We start from the raw sequence: 15895 nt of genomic DNA on the forward strand, positions 1-15895 counted from the left end.
GGACCAATGTGCTAGAGATTGGGAACCTCTGCCTTAGGACACCTTCATTGGTTTTTTGCATTACTAAACATTGCATGGACCACTCACATCCGCATTTAAAAGTAAGTTACTGTGACGCATCTCTGTAAAGAATAGAAACTGTAAAAATGCCAGAATTAGCTGGACAGCATGTATGTGGATGTAGGAAGCCCCGGGACTTCCTAGGAGGTAGGGACCTAGGCCTCATGGCAACAAAGGACACAACAAAAACAAACCCACCTGGTGAATTTATGAAACCTCTTTCACAAAACCTGGATCTACCCGCTCCTTTGTGCATCAAGCTGAAGATTAATATTCAAGTGATATTAACATCCCAGGCAAATGTGCTAAATGCCTTTAATTTACCATCTCACTTACCTTTAAAATAGCTCTGTGAGATAGGAATGGTTTTCTCCATTTTTTAAATTAAGGAACTGAAACTCAGTGAGATTAGGTGACTTGACCGGCCAGTAAGTAATAGAAACAACCATTTGAATCAAGTTCCTGACTTGGGTTTTTTCCAAATACCTGCTTTCTTTGGGGAGCAGAGAAGGGGATGGAGGATGGAGAGGAGGTATTTCTTAAATTTGGGGGAGGTTTTTTTTTTTGTTTCAGATAGAGGAAGAAGAAGAAGAGAAAAGGAAGAATGATAATCTTACCTCATTTCCTAAGCAAACTATAGGAAATATACTGTTGAAAGGACCACTGGCTCCATGATTGAATGTAGTATTACTTTTAAAATAGAAGCTTTCATCTTTTTCAAGCAGCACATGTGGGCAATAAGATGTCCATTAAAGTTCTAGTGCCTTATTCATTTTATTTGGTTCATTCCATTGCATAGTTAATGTTACAACTTGGAAAGATTTTATTTGAATTTTCTTTTCTCCACAGATACACAATGTCTGGTCCAACTGATGAGACTGCAGGAGACCTGCCTGTGAAAGATACAGGTCTAAATCTCCTTGGAATGGGAGGGTTACAAGGTACAGCCAGCTGTTATTTATTACCATTATGAACTTTGATCAGTAACTTCTTTACTTTTAATTTAAAGTATTTCTGATACTCATACAAACAAAGCCATTTAAGTAACTATATAGTCTTGATTGGACTAAACAAGAAGATGGAGAATTTAGAACAACATATGGTATTTTACTGCATGCATCAATTATCAACAGCTCATAGAAAATGTAAAATGCCCCTCTGTTCTGATAAAGAATTGTTATAAATCATCTTCTTAAAATTCCACACATCAGTAGAAACGACACAGAGAGTACCAAGCCTCCAAACCAAATTGCCTGGTTTAAATCACATTCGCCATTAAAATGTTTCTTTAGGCTTAAATTTTATATGGGAGGAAATGCCATATTTAAAAATTTTTGCCTTTCAAGTAGAGTATCTCAAAATGGTTTGTTAGCCAAGTGATATTGACTTTGTTTTATCAAATTAATACACGTTAGAGGTTTTCTTTGTCCTTTTATCACTTACTGGTTGCTATAGAGCTAAAAAGCACTTTCAAATTGAGAAAGAAAAGGACTGCTTTAAGGAACAATATAGAGCGTAGAGCTGTGTTTTTGTTTGTGTGTACAGTGTGTCAGCCATTCTGTCATGCCATAGCATTTGTCATTGAGAAGGCTGTGATGTAAAATATATTCCACTAAGGCTTCTTCATACACTTGTTAATCAAAACACTGCAAGTGGCCACCTTGAACTACCACAGAAAGGTGGTCAAAATATGGTTCATTGAAAAAGATAAATTTGACTATACAGCTTTTATTGTTAAAAGTAAAAAGAATGGGGGATGTGGGGATATATGTATACGTATAGCTGATTCACTTTGTTAATCAGCAGAAACACAACATTGTAAAGCAATTATACTCCAATAAAGATGTTAAAAAAAATTAAAAACAAGAAAAATTTTTTAAAGTAAAAAGAATGTATAAGCTTTGCTTTAGATCTTTGATGGAGTATCAGGGATTAAAACACAAATAAGTTTAAGTGTACAAGGCTATTTTTTAGTATTTGATACCCTAAGTTCAATTCTTGCCCTCAGTAACCTCCTCATAGGGCTTTAATCTTTGTCCATTTGTTCCTTGTTTCTTTTGGAGGACTGTTGAAAATTGACCAGCTTCACAGGAAAATATCAAATTTAAGCATATGTAAAAAAAATTTACACACCTGCTAAAAGGTGTAAAAGTTCTTTAAAAATATATGATAGCTTATAAATGATTTGTGAAGGTTTTTGTTTGCTTGGTCTTACAGATTTTATTGTTTATTTTCTATAAGCCATAGCTCAGAAAAATATCTTAATCATATTGTTATTGTTGTAACTCTTACCTTTGGAAAAAAATACTTACAGATACCGACTTTTTATTTAGTTTTTTCAACATTCAGCATATAAATTGAAAAGTCTTTATTGAATCAGAGTTGCATCTTTCATTCTTATTTGATGTAAGTTCCGTCTTACATTGTTATTTGAATACATTTTTTGAGTAGAAACAATTGTTGCTCAAATCCTTAATATTGCATATAAAGTATTAACAGCAAAGATTTTTGTTCTTACCTCCAATCAGTGGCGTGAACAATGCTATAACATTTTCTAAAGCAGTCTTAATTGTAGGTCACAAAGAAAAAAACCTAAGATGAGTGCATCAGAGATTATGTTAATATCAACTGTTATTGTTTTTAGAGGCTATTTTAAGTAATCCTCCTATTAATTACCTTGGCATTTTTGCAGAAACTTCAACAACACCGACAATGAAGTCTCGCCAGGCAGTGTCACGTATCAGTCGTGAGGAACTGGAAGACAGATTTTTGCGTTTGCATGATGAGAACATTTTACTTAAACAGCATGCCCGCAAGCAAGAGGATAAAATTAAAAGGTTATGATAAAAAGCTTTTAGCTTTTTTTCCCCCTGACTCTGTAAAGTTTGGAGGATATGCTTTTCTATAAACTTAATTGAAAACCCCACCTTGAATCCTTTTTGGAGCAAGGAAGGTTATAAATCAGTACAGTTTTTAAAAATGGAAAATCTTACAAACTAGGATAATAAACCAAGAAGATTGTGAGTGTTTATTATGTCTGAAGTTGCCATTTGAAAGAAAGAGCTAATAGCTATGAGTGCCATGAGTGTATCATATCTCTAAATAACTTTTGCTTTAATATTTATAGTTTAATAAGCAAATGGCCAAAACATCTGTTTTCTAAATGTCTTGGTTTTAAATTGAAAGTTTAAAAAAGTAATTAGCTATTCTAACTTGTTAGGATGCATGTTCCTTTAAGATTTGGGGTTTACTAATGAGAATATCACTTCACTATCTGGAACATATTTTACTTTGCTTGGATTAATCTAGAATCTGTATTTATTTCAAAGAATCTGTTGTTTCTGAGGAAACAGGGTAACTTTTGTATGCAAAAAATTTCTGCAGGGATTATTTCTTAAGAGTAGATAGCTTTCCTTCTTTCTTGTTCAGGAACAGTGACTGTCTTCTGAATGTGTGGCATTAAAAGTTTATTCTCATTTGTGAGCATGAGCAGATCTGTATTCATATTCATGTTCTAGGTTCAATGGAAAGGTGAGACAACGATTGAACAAAGAAGATAGGGGGTTTTTCTTCCGCTTGGAACTTAGCCTCTAAAGGAGTGATTCTAGTCAGTGTCTATTCTGTGGACTTTGTTTTAATGACCCACTGACCTGCTTTGTGCAGAGCTTTTACTTTGAGTTGGTTTTTGAGTCGTGATGATGGCTTTTTTCAAGACTCACTTGCCTGTTTCTTTTTCTGACCACTAACACAGCCGTCACCCTGTCTGAATGAGGCATTTAGTCTGTGACCGCTGAACAGTTTTTTTCCTTTGTAAACCTAATTGGTCACTAAAAGAATTAAATTCACAGCCTTGACCTCGTTAGTAATTTGTCCTAGCCAGAAAATAGAAAACAACTTAATAATGAGCTATGTAGTTTAATGGAAAAAGGACTGGGCTAGGAGTCAAGTGGTGTGCATGTGTTCTTTGTCTCTCTGCCACTCGCCTATGGTATGTTCAAGCCATTTAACCTCCAGGAATTTTATTTTACTCAGCCCTGAGGGTAGTGATCCAATGACCACTATGACCCAAAGCTCTAATTTCCTTCTCAGTTTCACACCACTGACACTACCTAGATACATGGATAAACTACCTTTAAATTTATCCTTAAGATATAATTAGAGGGCTTCCCTGGTGGCGCAGTGGTTGGGAGTCCGCCTGCCGACGCAGGGGACACGGGTTCGTGCCCCGGACCGGGAAGATCCCACATGCCATGGAGCGGCTAGGCCCGTGAGCCATGGCCGTTGAGCCTGCGCGTCCGGAGCCTGTGCTCCGCAACGGGAGAGGCCACAACAGTGAAAGGCCCGCGTACCGAAAAAAAAAAAAAAAAAAAAAAGATATAATTAGAATCACTTACTTTAGTATGAATGTAGATTTGATAAACCACCTTTCTAAAGAAGTACTCAAACTTTACCCGATCACTTATTTCATTAATATAAAATAATCAAATGAAAATTATTGCTATTACTGGTCAAAAAGATGCAATCTTACCTTTCTTGGCAAAGTTTACTTGCATATCTTTGAAGGAATTTTAAACCTCTCTATGGATGTGCTCTTCTTGCCTTAAAAATTGGAGTTGTTTGTTTTTCTCTAGATGATGACTGCTTTTTCACATTAAATCTCTCTTTTTTTTTTGCTTCAAACTTTTTTTTTAACATCTTTATTGGAGTATAATTGCTTTACAATGGTGTGTTAGTTTCTGCTGTATAAAAAAGTGAATCAGCTATACATATACGTATATCCCCATATCTCCTCTCTCTTGTGTCTCCCTTTCACCCTCCCTATCCCACCCCTCTAGGTGGTCACAAAGCACCGAGCTGATCTCCCTGTGCTATGTGACTGCTTCCCACTAGCTATCTATTTTATATTTGATAGTGTATATATGTCCATGCCACTCTCTCACTTCATCCCACCTTACCCTTCCCCCTCCCCATGTCCTCAAGTCCATTCTCTACCTCTGCATCTTTATTCCTGTCCTGCCCCTAGGTTCTTCAGAACCATTTGGTTTTTTTAGATTCCATATATATGTGTTAGCATATGGTATTTGTTTTTCCCTTTCTGTCTTACTTCACTCTGTATGACAGACTCTAGGTCCATCCACCTCACTACAAACAACTCAATTTCATTTCTTTTTATGGCTGAGTAATATTCCATTGTATATATGTGCCACATCTTCTTCATCCATTCATCTGTCGATGGACACTTAGGTTGCTTCCATGTCCTGGCTATTGTAAGTAGAGCTGCAATGAACATTGTGGTGCATGACTCTTTTTTTTTTTTTTTTTTTTGTGGTACGCGGGCCTCTCACTGTTGTGGCCTCTCCCGTTGCGGAGCACAGGCTCCGGACGCACAGGCTCAGCGGCCATGGCTCATGGGCCCAGATGCTCCGCGGCATGTGGGATCTTCCCAGACCAGGGCATGAACCCGTGTCCCCTGCATCAGCAGGAGAACTCTCAACCACTGCGCCACCAGGGAAGCCCCATGACTCTTTTTGAATTATGGTTTTCTCAGGGTATATGCCCATAGTGGGATTGCTGGATTGTATGATAGTTCTATTTTTAGTTTTTTAAGGAACCTCCATGCTGTTCTCCATAGTGGCTGTATCAATTTACATTCCCACCAACAGTGCAAGAGTGTTCCCTTTTCTCCACACCCTCACCAACATTTATTGTTTGTAGATTTTTTGATGATGGCCATTCTGACTGGTGTGAGGTGATACCTCATTGTAGTTTTGATTTGCATTTCTCTAATGATTAGTGATATTGAGCATCCTTTCATGTGTTTGTTGGCAATTTGTATATCTTCTTTGGAGAAATGTCTGTTTAGGTCTTCTGCCCATTTTTGGATTGGGCTGTTTGTTTTTTTGATATTGAGCTGCATGAGCTGCTTGTAAATTTTGGAGATTAATCCTTTGTCAGTTGCTTCATTTGCAAATATTTTCTCCCATTCTGAGGATTGTCTTTTCGTCTTTTTTATGTTTTCCTTTGCTGTGCAAAAGTTTTTAAGTTTCATTAGGTCCCATTCATTTATTTTTGTTTTTATTTCCATTTCTCTAGAAGGTGGGTCAAAAAGGATCTTGCTGTGATTTATGTCATAGAGTGTCCTTCCTATGTTTTCCTCTAAGAGTTTTATAGTGTCTGGCCTTACATTTAGGTCTTTAATCCATTTTGCGTTTATTTTTGTGTGTGGTGTTAGGGAGTGTTCTAATTTCATTCTTTCACATGTAGCTGTCCAGTTTTCCCAGCACCATTTATAGAAGAGGCTGTCTTTTCTCCATTGTATCTTCTTGCCTCCTTTATCAAAAATAAGGTGGCCATATGTGCGTGGGTTTATCTCTGGGCTTTCTATCCTGTTCCATTGATCTGTATTTCTGTTTTTGTGCCAGTACATACTGTCTTGATTACTGTAGCTTTGTAGTATAGTCTGAAGTCCAGGAGCCTGATTCCTCCTCCATTTTTCTTTCTCAAGATTGCTTTGGCTATTCAGGGTCTTTTGTGTTTCCATACAAATTGTGAAATTTTTTGTTCTAGTTCTGTGAACAATGCTATAGGTAGTTTGATAGGGATTGCATTGAATCTGTAGATTGCTTTGGGTAGTAGAGTCATTTTCACAATGTTGATTCTTCCAATCCAAGGACATGGTATATCTCTCCATCTGTTTGTATCATCTTTAATATCTTTCATCAGTGTCTTATAGTTTTCTGCATACAGGTCTTTTGTCTCCTTAGGTAGGTTTACTCCTAGGTATTTTATTCTTTTTGTTGCAACGGTAAATGGGAGTGGCTCCTTAATTTCTCTTTCAGATTTTTCATCATTAGTGTGTAGGAATACAAGAGATTTCTGTGCATTAATTTTGTATACTGCTACTTTACCAGATTCATTAATTAGCTCTAGTAGTTTTCTAGTGGCATCTTTAGGATTCTCTATGTATAGTATCATGTCGTCTGCAAACAGTGACAGTTTTACTTCTTCTTTTCCGATTTGGATTCCTTTTATTTCTTTTTCTTCTCTGATTGCTGTGGCTAAAATTTCCAAAACTTTCAAAACTTCTTGAATAATAGTGGTGAGAGTGGGCAACCTTGTCTTGTTCCTGATCTTAGAGGAAATGGTTTCAGTTTTTCACCATTGAGAATGATGTTGGCTGTGGGTTTGTCATATATGGGCTTTGTTATGTTTAGGTAAGTTCCCTCTATGGCTGCCTTCTGGAGCGCTTTTATCATAAATGGGTGTTGAGTTTTGTCAAAAGCTTTCTCTGCATCTATTGAGATGATCATATGGTTTTTATCCTTCAATTTGTTAATATGGTGTATCACATTAATTGATTTGCGTATATTGAAGACTCCTTGCATTCCTGGGATAAACCCCACTTGATCATGGTGTATGATCCTTTTAATGGGCTGTTGGATTCTGTTTACTAGTATTTTGTTGAGGATTTTTGCATCTATGTTCATTAGTGATATTGGCCTGTAGTTTTCTTTCTTTGTGACATCTTTGTCTGGTTTTGGTATCAGGGTGGAGCTGGCCTTGTAGAATGAGTTTGGGAGTGTTCCTCCCTCTGCTATATTTTGGAAGAATTGAGGATAGGTGTTAGCTCTTCTCTAAATGTTTGATAGAATTCGCCTATGAAGCCATCTGGTCCTGGGCTTTTGTTTGTTGGAAGATTTTTAATCACAGTCTCAATTTCAGTGCTTGTGATTTGCCTGTTTATATTCTCTATTTCTTCCTGGTTCAGTCTCAGAAGGTTGTGCTTTTCTAAGAATTTGTCCATTTCTTCCAGGTTGTCCATTTTATTGGCATATAATTACTTGTAGTAATCTCTCATGATGCTTTGTATTTCTGCAGTGTCAGTTGCTACTTCTCCTTTTTCATTTCTAATTCTATTGATTTGAGTCTTCTCCCTTTTTTTCTTGATGAGTCTGGCTAATGGTTTATCAATTTTGTTTATCTTCTCAAAGAACCAGCTTTTAGTTTTATTGATCTTTGCTTAAATCTATGTCTTTCTTTTGAATGTAATCTCTATCCGTGTGAAAGTCTTTGTGTAACAGAAGATTCGGATATTTAGGTTGACATCTCATTTAAATGGCTACCATCTTTCTATAGATAAGCCGTTTGGTGGGGCTCAGGGTCCTAAAGGGCTAGGTAGAGTGTATGGCTCTGTTGGGCTAAGATACCTGCCCAGATTCCTCAATGATATATCCTTCTCTGGATTAGGTGGAAAAGGAACTAATCCATTGATTACTTTACTAGAGTGTTTGTGGTACTCTTGGATCTTGGTTTTTATTATCCTATATCCTTTATAAAGCATGTTTAATGGATGTGCCTCAAGGGAAAAAGAAAACAATCTTAACTGATTATGTTATGCATAGCTTTCCCCTGATGCTGCATGCTGTAGGCCGAGTAGCCAGAAGTGTAGATAGACAACATGTATTACTACTGCTTTTACAGAGGACTCTGCTTAGGGCAAAAAAAGGTTGTTCTGTGACATCCCAAAGCTATTAAGGGTTTTTTTTTATTTCACTTTTGTTCTCCTAAGTAAAAGCTTCTGTCCATAACCATGCTAAAATAAAGCAAAACCCCATTTAAAGAAAAATGAAGTGTGTTTTTATTTTCAATCTCCTGTCTGGGTCTTTATAAAAATAGATTCACTATAAACTAGAATCAGCTATTGAAGATGTGCGACCAATTTTGTAAAGTCTTGAACTTGTGTCTCTCATCAAAGCCACCTTTTCTTTCTTGTACTGCCAAGATTTTTCCATTCACTGTCAAGCATGTTTTCCGTACGTGTATATTACATCACCCCCATGTGCCCTTTCTGTCTTTTGTTCTGTCTAACCAGTTTTTATCAAAACTTAAAAGAATCAAAGGTATAAACTCCTGAGATGTCAAAAGCACAATGTATGTCTAAATTTAAAAGTACCATTGAAATAATACTTTCTGTACCTAATTAAGTTCTACCATTAAACAGGCATGTTTCTTGAGCACTAAGCAACATTTAATGGTGCATTTGGGTTTCTTTTGAATTTTTCATTGGGCTTTTAATATGTATGTATCTATGGATTTTAACATTTTTATATTTGTAATATGTCTTAATCCTAGAGAAACTGAAAACAATACATCACCTAAATGCTGCATAGTCTTAATACAATTTTGAAAAGTTTTAACTTACTGTGGCTTGCAGATATAACCCACCATATCCACAATCTGTAGCTACATTTAAGTGCATACAGCATTCCTACATAAGGTCATGCGTTAAAAATTGCATTTGAGGAACATATGGAGTAAATATGTGTCCTCTCTTTACTAACCTTAAATGATAAGCCTTAGGAAACTGTTATTTGTCAGTGCTATAAAGCAGATTGTTGCCCAGTGGTTTCAATTATCATCAAAGGATTCTTCACAGGCAGTAATAGTTACATCAAAACCTGAAATTTATTATTCAGGTTCTGCACTGAAGTCTTCACAGTGATTATGTTCCTTTCAACAGAATGCATTTTATGCTGACTTCTCACATTCCTTTTCATCTTTTTATTATTTCCCTAGAATGGCCACCAAGTTAATACGGCTAGTTAATGACAAGAAAAGATATGAATGGGTTGGTGGCGGCCCCAAGCGGCTGGGAAGAGATGTGGAAATGGAAGAAATGATTGAGCGGCTGCAAGAGAAAGTTCATGAGCTTGAAAGACAAAATGAAGTCCTCAAAAACAGACTAATTTCAACCAAACAGCAACTTCAGATCCAGGGTCACAGGCAAACTCCATACAGTTATGTGCAATCTCGTGTTAACACTGGGCGTAGAAAAGTGAATGAAAATGCAGGCTTACAGGAATGCTCCCGGAAAGGTAAACTAAAGCTTACATTAAATCCTAAATTTAAGTTAATAACTTGTTTTACACACACATACGTACTTACACACAGAGTTTTATTTCTGTACTATTCATGTTTTTGAGTGTCTTTAGAAAGAGAGAAATCATTTTTTGACTTTTTGATAAAATCACATTAACATGAAGATCATTTTATATAAGAATCACTAGATCATGCTCAAATTTGTCTAGTAAAACATTTACATTTGTCTAGTAAAACTATTCATCCTAACTAATAAAAGAAGCTTGTATGAAACTACATCAATTACGGGTTTAGTTTAGTTTGAGTTGGTTTTTTATATTATGGATGGAAATCACCTTGACTCAGGCAAATAGAGAAACCACTAATTTGCTCATATGGTCACACTGTTGTTCTGAGGGATCACACTTAGGTTCTTCATCCAAAGGCCTTCTATAAATTTTACAGAATTGTTTAAATCTTCCTCATGGTGTGGAAGCAGCTTGACAGTGGAGTGTGCACATAACTAGGGGTTTAAAAAGTTGGGTTCTTACTCCTCTGCTTACTGTCTGGTGACCTTGGACAAGTCTTCTAATCATTCTGAACTTGAGTTTTCTTTACACATAAAATAAAAGGATTTAAGCAAGCGACCATAAAGGTCTCTTCCATCTTCAAAAAATGATCATTGGTCAATCACTCTTCTCATCTTGAAAATGAATCACCTAAAACCTACCCAGCTTACAAAGCAATTCAATTGAATATAGAAGACTCAATGCTGTAGACAGAACCTAAGTATTTCTAATGAAAATTCCCAATTCCCTCCACCCACAGACAAACTTTATTTATAATGAAGCAAAAAGTCAATAAATATTTTAAGGAATACTTTTTTCATTTCAACTACTAGGGAAGGAAATCGAATTTTAGTTCTAGTTCATCTTTGTTTGGAACATGCTCCACTTGAAGACCAAACATTTTTAGGGAAATAAAAAAATCATGTAAAACTTTCAATTCATTGAGGGAACAAAAAACACCATCTGAACAGAAAAAGAGAAAAATTTGTTCTATTTTTCTCTCCAAGCCAAAATGTTAACACTATATGTTCCCTAGATAGAGTTCCTTTGAAGTCAGTAAGGCCTCCACGGTAGGCAGGAGGCAGCTCCAGGATAAAAGAGCTTGGCTACTCCTAGCTGTGTGAGATTGGCAGTAGACTTTGAATATAACCAAAGTAATCATAATGAATTATAAATCAAAAATACATTCTGCTGCTAATTAACTTTTTATGTGGAAGAGAGCACTTGACTTCCCAGAGCCTCATTTTCCACATCTGTAAAATGGAATGATAACACCAGATTAGAAGAAAGGTCAGGAGATGGTAGGTCCACAACAATATATTCTACCTTTAAATAGTCATTTATCCTCTCTGAACCTTAGTTTTGTCATCTGTGACTGCAGTTGGGCAAGATGATCCCTGTGGTCTGCAAGGTCTTTTATGCTAAATAAAAACGATGCCCAAATATTAGATTAACATGGCAAGCTAATCTAGTGCTATGAATTGCTGTTTAAATAGAAGAGTTTGATGGAACTTTCTCCTTGTAGAAGAGCCACAGAACAGAAGAGCCTTTAAAATGTTTCTTACATAGATTAAATTTCTCCTTGTATTTACACTGTTAGTAATTTAGAACTTTTTCACTGTTTGGTACAGAATCTAGGACATAGAAGTTACACAAAGGATTAAATAGTAATGAATCTTTCCTAACTTCTATCTTTCTGTGTAAACCTGAGGCATCATTATCAAGATCGCTACCTTAGTAGCCTTAATAGACTCTTCAAGACCGCCTTTGAGGCTGGGACTTAGACCTTAGACCAGAGTTGTCAGAAATACCGCAGCCTGAGGGGCTGGGCAAGAACCCTGACCCTCTTGGGCCACAAGCAGTCTTACCCCCCAAAGCTGCTGTACAAATATTATCGTTTCCTATTTGTACTTCGTCAGGATAAAGGATAGAAAGTACTGGCTTAAGGTGTGATCAGTGTAGTGTAGAAACAATTCTTATTGTGAATAACCAGTAGAAAGATTATAAAGTGTATACGTTTTAAATAAAGCCATTGGAAAATCACCATGAGACTGTAAGTTTTAAGATATGTTTTGAGTATAAGTGGGTTTTTTAAAAAATTCTAGTAGTAATGTTTAGTTTTTCCTTGATTTATGTAGGAAAAGCTTAAGAATTAGTATTACTGCCAAAATAATATAATTGGCAAATTTTAACACAGTAAACTATTGTAATGTTTTAGGCAGGGTCTGTTCCATTCTTTACTCTGGATTACAACAATAAATGTTGAAAGTTTTGGAAATAGCAAATGATAGTTCAGTTTTTCCTAATTAAAATTCTCATTTTTAAAAAGTAAACTTTTATAAGGAGAATGAGTTTTTTTCTGTACCTTTATGTCTGGAACTATTCTCCATTTTAAAAATCTAAATTATTTGTCATACTTCATTTACCTAAAACTAATAACCTAATTATTCTATAAGTGTAAAGTAACTCCTATAATTAAAAGAATGTCTCATTTTTAACAATGGGACCAGGCTTGTAAAAATTATTGTAATTTACAATGTTTACAAAATTATTGTAAATTACAAAAAATTGTAATTATTTATACAAGAAAAATTGTATTTAAGTGCAGCAGTAAAATGTTTTATTTAAAGGAATCCTACTGATCTCTTCTCAAACTACCTTTGTTTAAATATGGATTTTCTTATTGAGGTAGAATAAATCAAAGTAGAGGAAACATTTTGACTTAACGCTCACAGTATCTGTGAATCACACAAATGAAGATAAGGTTCAAATTGTAAGGTCAAGGGGTATGAATGAGTAATTTAAAAATCAAAAAACCTTTATCAGAAATACTCAAAAACAATCACGGTTTTGAAAACTTTTTCCTTCATACCTCAGTTTATATTGTAAAGACCTGTTAAAATTTTGGTTCTTTCAGAATTTACTTTGGAAGTTCTAAATCTAAGTTGAATAAAACTATTTCTGGGTAATTTGGTTTCCATAGCAGAATTTGTTAAATGAGCAATACTTGCTGCTGTGTTTTATTTAATGCCAACTGGTGGCTGAGATCTAACAGTTCCTTTGGCAATGTATGTCTGATTCTCTGTACTATGGAGCACATATCTCTCAGTACTTAAGAGACTTTATTGTATTGCTTATTTCCTTACGATAGCAAGTCAAGGGTCCTTCTTTTCTAAATAACTTCACTAATTATCTTATTAATTTATTTTTAGATATTAAATTCCAAGATACAGATGTAGCAGAAACTCTGCAACCCATGCCTACAAAACATGGCAACATTTTACTCGAAGAAGCCAGAGGAGAAATAAGAAATTTGTATGTATTCTTTTTGTGGTCATTTTAGAACACTGTATATTGATCATGTCTTTTTTGATCCCTCCCTTGCCTTTATTTTAAACAAAATTGGTTTGTGTACAAATAATTTGCTCCATTAAAATACAGCTAGATCTGTGAGGTACGAACAGATATTATATAACATCTTTCCAGTACAATGAGGTAAATGAAAAACTTAACCAGTTGCCTCAATGGAAGCGTTTAGAGAAGAGTCCTCTTTATTATAATTTCCCCCTCAATGGAATGGCATAAAGCCCAGTCATTTAGAATAGTATAAGCTTTAGAGGCAACATTTTCATTCTCAGAAGAATTACAGGTAGTTTTTTTTTGTTTTTTGGGTTTTTTTAGATCATGAATTAATTAGCCTTTCTGTGGTTTAAAAAAAGAGAAAAGAATTGGAGGGAGTGGCTTAAAAGTTTGGAGCTATCAAATACATATGGATTTCAGATTTTGTTTCATGCTGATTCTATGGTACCGCATTCTTCATCATACTGTGGTTTCAAAAAAGTTACTTCTGCCACGTTTAGCTTACTTTTCCAGTTAATCAAAGCCTCATGGTGATCTCAGTGTCTGTAAGTCACACAAATGAAGATAAGGCCTTCACCTGGATCATCAAAAAGTAACAATTCTGAATGAGGAGAGAAAGCAGGAGACAAGAGTATCATACTTTAGATAGCTGCTTAAGAATAATATTGGCTTAAATTTTTACTTTTGAATATTTTAAATACCAGTTACAGTAATGATTGCCTGTGAAAGAATAAAACTAAAAGACTAGACCTAACCTTGTTTCCTGTTAGTCAATGGGAAAGCAAGGGTTCAGACCCGTCCTGAGGCTTGGTACACTGGGATGCTGCCAGACATGGTAGAGGTAAAATATAAACCAGAGACCACTAAGTTATGTTTTGCAAATTTCTTGCCTTCCCTCTATGAAGTGTTAATTTGGGTGGTATAGGCAGGTGTGCATATGAAAGAACAAAGGCACAGAAATTATCTGAAGAAGACCAGATCACAGAGTACTTAGTAGGTGACCAATAAATACTGCATTGACTTGAACCACAGTCCAGTCCGTTGCCTAGGACATTATCTTATATAAAGCAATACCTTGAATTCTTCCATATGTACTCCCAAATCATCACATTTAATCTGCTACTATTTCACTATGTGCCGGGGCATTTAAGCTAAAATTTTTAACTTTTGCTTGCCCTTTACTATGAAGCACTTTCTTTGTACTGCTCTTATATACTGCAGATTTTCCCTCAAGCTGCAAATTCTTGTAAAGATTCTTTATTTCAGAGAAAATGTTATTCAGTCACAGAGAGGCCAGATAGAAGAGTTAGAGCAGTTGGCTGAGATCCTGAAAACTCAGTTGAGGAGAAAAGAAAATGAAATTGAGTTATCTCTTCTTCAGCTTCGAGAACAGCAGGCTACAGATCAAAGGTATGTTAAAACAGAAATATCACTTTGATAAGGTCAAAATTAGTTTAAAATACTTTATCATGTGCCATAGAAGGATAAGCCTAGTCTATTTAAAAATCATGTTTTTACTTAACATTCTTCATATAAGCCTGCTCTAGACCTACTAACTGCTATCAACAACTCAAGTCAAAGGGCATTTTTCCCTAACCTACTCTGCCTCATCTTGTTTCCTCTGCTCATTTACCAAGCCAGTAGGAAGTTCTGATACCATTCGATTGCACCTACCAAGAAAAATATGTGTGACAAGGACTCAGCTGTTGGCATACCTTGTGAATAAGCCCAACCTTATTTAAGTGTTTTTCCCAACCTTAAAAGGGAGTGAATTCCATAATACAGTACCCACTTTTTTCATCCCATAAAGATGTTACCTCTCCTAATATTCAAAGTTTGCATCGAATTCTGCTGATTGTTATGGGTGACAGTGGGGCCCTTCAGTAGTCTCCTTGCTGCCTCTTCATTTTTGATGTTTGATAATATATAGTATTTTCTTTACCGTCCTCCTTTGTCACCTGTTGGTTTCTAATACCTCTTCTCTCATTTTGTGCTTCCACGTTGTGCTTCCAACAAGATTTTATCTTTTTACCATATTCTTCCTTGAATTATTTTCTTCCTTTATGGCCCTTTTTTTTCTTTTTGTTTGGAACAAGCATACTCAAAGGTACGGAGAGTAGTATATTGAAATCTCCTGTACTCATCTCTCAACTTTAACAATTATCAACATGCTAACCAATCTTGTTTCATTTATCCCTTCACCTTCATTTTCTTTAATTAATTAGCCCCTGCCAAATACCATGTCATCACACCTGTAAATACTTCAGTATATATTGCTGTCTGGTAAGGAATTTTTTTAATGTAATCACCGTGCCATTATCACACCTAACAAAATTAACAGCAATTCCTTCATACCATCTAATAACTAGTTAATATTCAAACTTCTGTAACGATGACTTCCTGCTGTTTGCATTGGAATCCAAATGAGGTCTACACATTGCATATGATTGTTATATCTTTTGTCTCTTTTATTTCTCTCTTAATATTTTTTTAAACCAGACCTAGATCCTCTATTTGTTTTTCCCTTACCAAGTGTGATATCATACTTA

General features: G+C 35.5%; 1 protein-coding gene across 4 annotated transcripts in view; it reads left to right on the plus strand.

Annotated features, from left to right (window-relative positions):
• Positions 1 to 916: 916 nt before the first annotated feature.
• Positions 917 to 15895, plus strand: part of RPGRIP1L (RPGRIP1 like) — a gene marked incomplete at both ends in the record, with an annotated part of 94413 nt that continues 79434 nt past the window's right edge. For all 4 annotated transcript variants that reach the window (XM_079723141.1, XM_079723142.1, XM_079723143.1 and 1 more), the window contains 5 exons: positions 917 to 1001; positions 2753 to 2897; positions 9637 to 9935; positions 13199 to 13301; positions 14613 to 14756. In XM_079723141.1, the coding sequence (XP_079579267.1) occupies positions 917 to 1001; positions 2753 to 2897; positions 9637 to 9935; positions 13199 to 13301; positions 14613 to 14756 (776 nt within the window). The remainder of the gene's footprint in view (positions 1002 to 2752; positions 2898 to 9636; positions 9936 to 13198; positions 13302 to 14612; positions 14757 to 15895) is intronic.

Source organism: Hyperoodon ampullatus, assembly GCF_949752795.1.
Source record: "Hyperoodon ampullatus genome assembly, chromosome: 18".
Lineage (NCBI taxonomy): Eukaryota > Metazoa > Chordata > Mammalia > Artiodactyla > Ziphiidae > Hyperoodon > Hyperoodon ampullatus.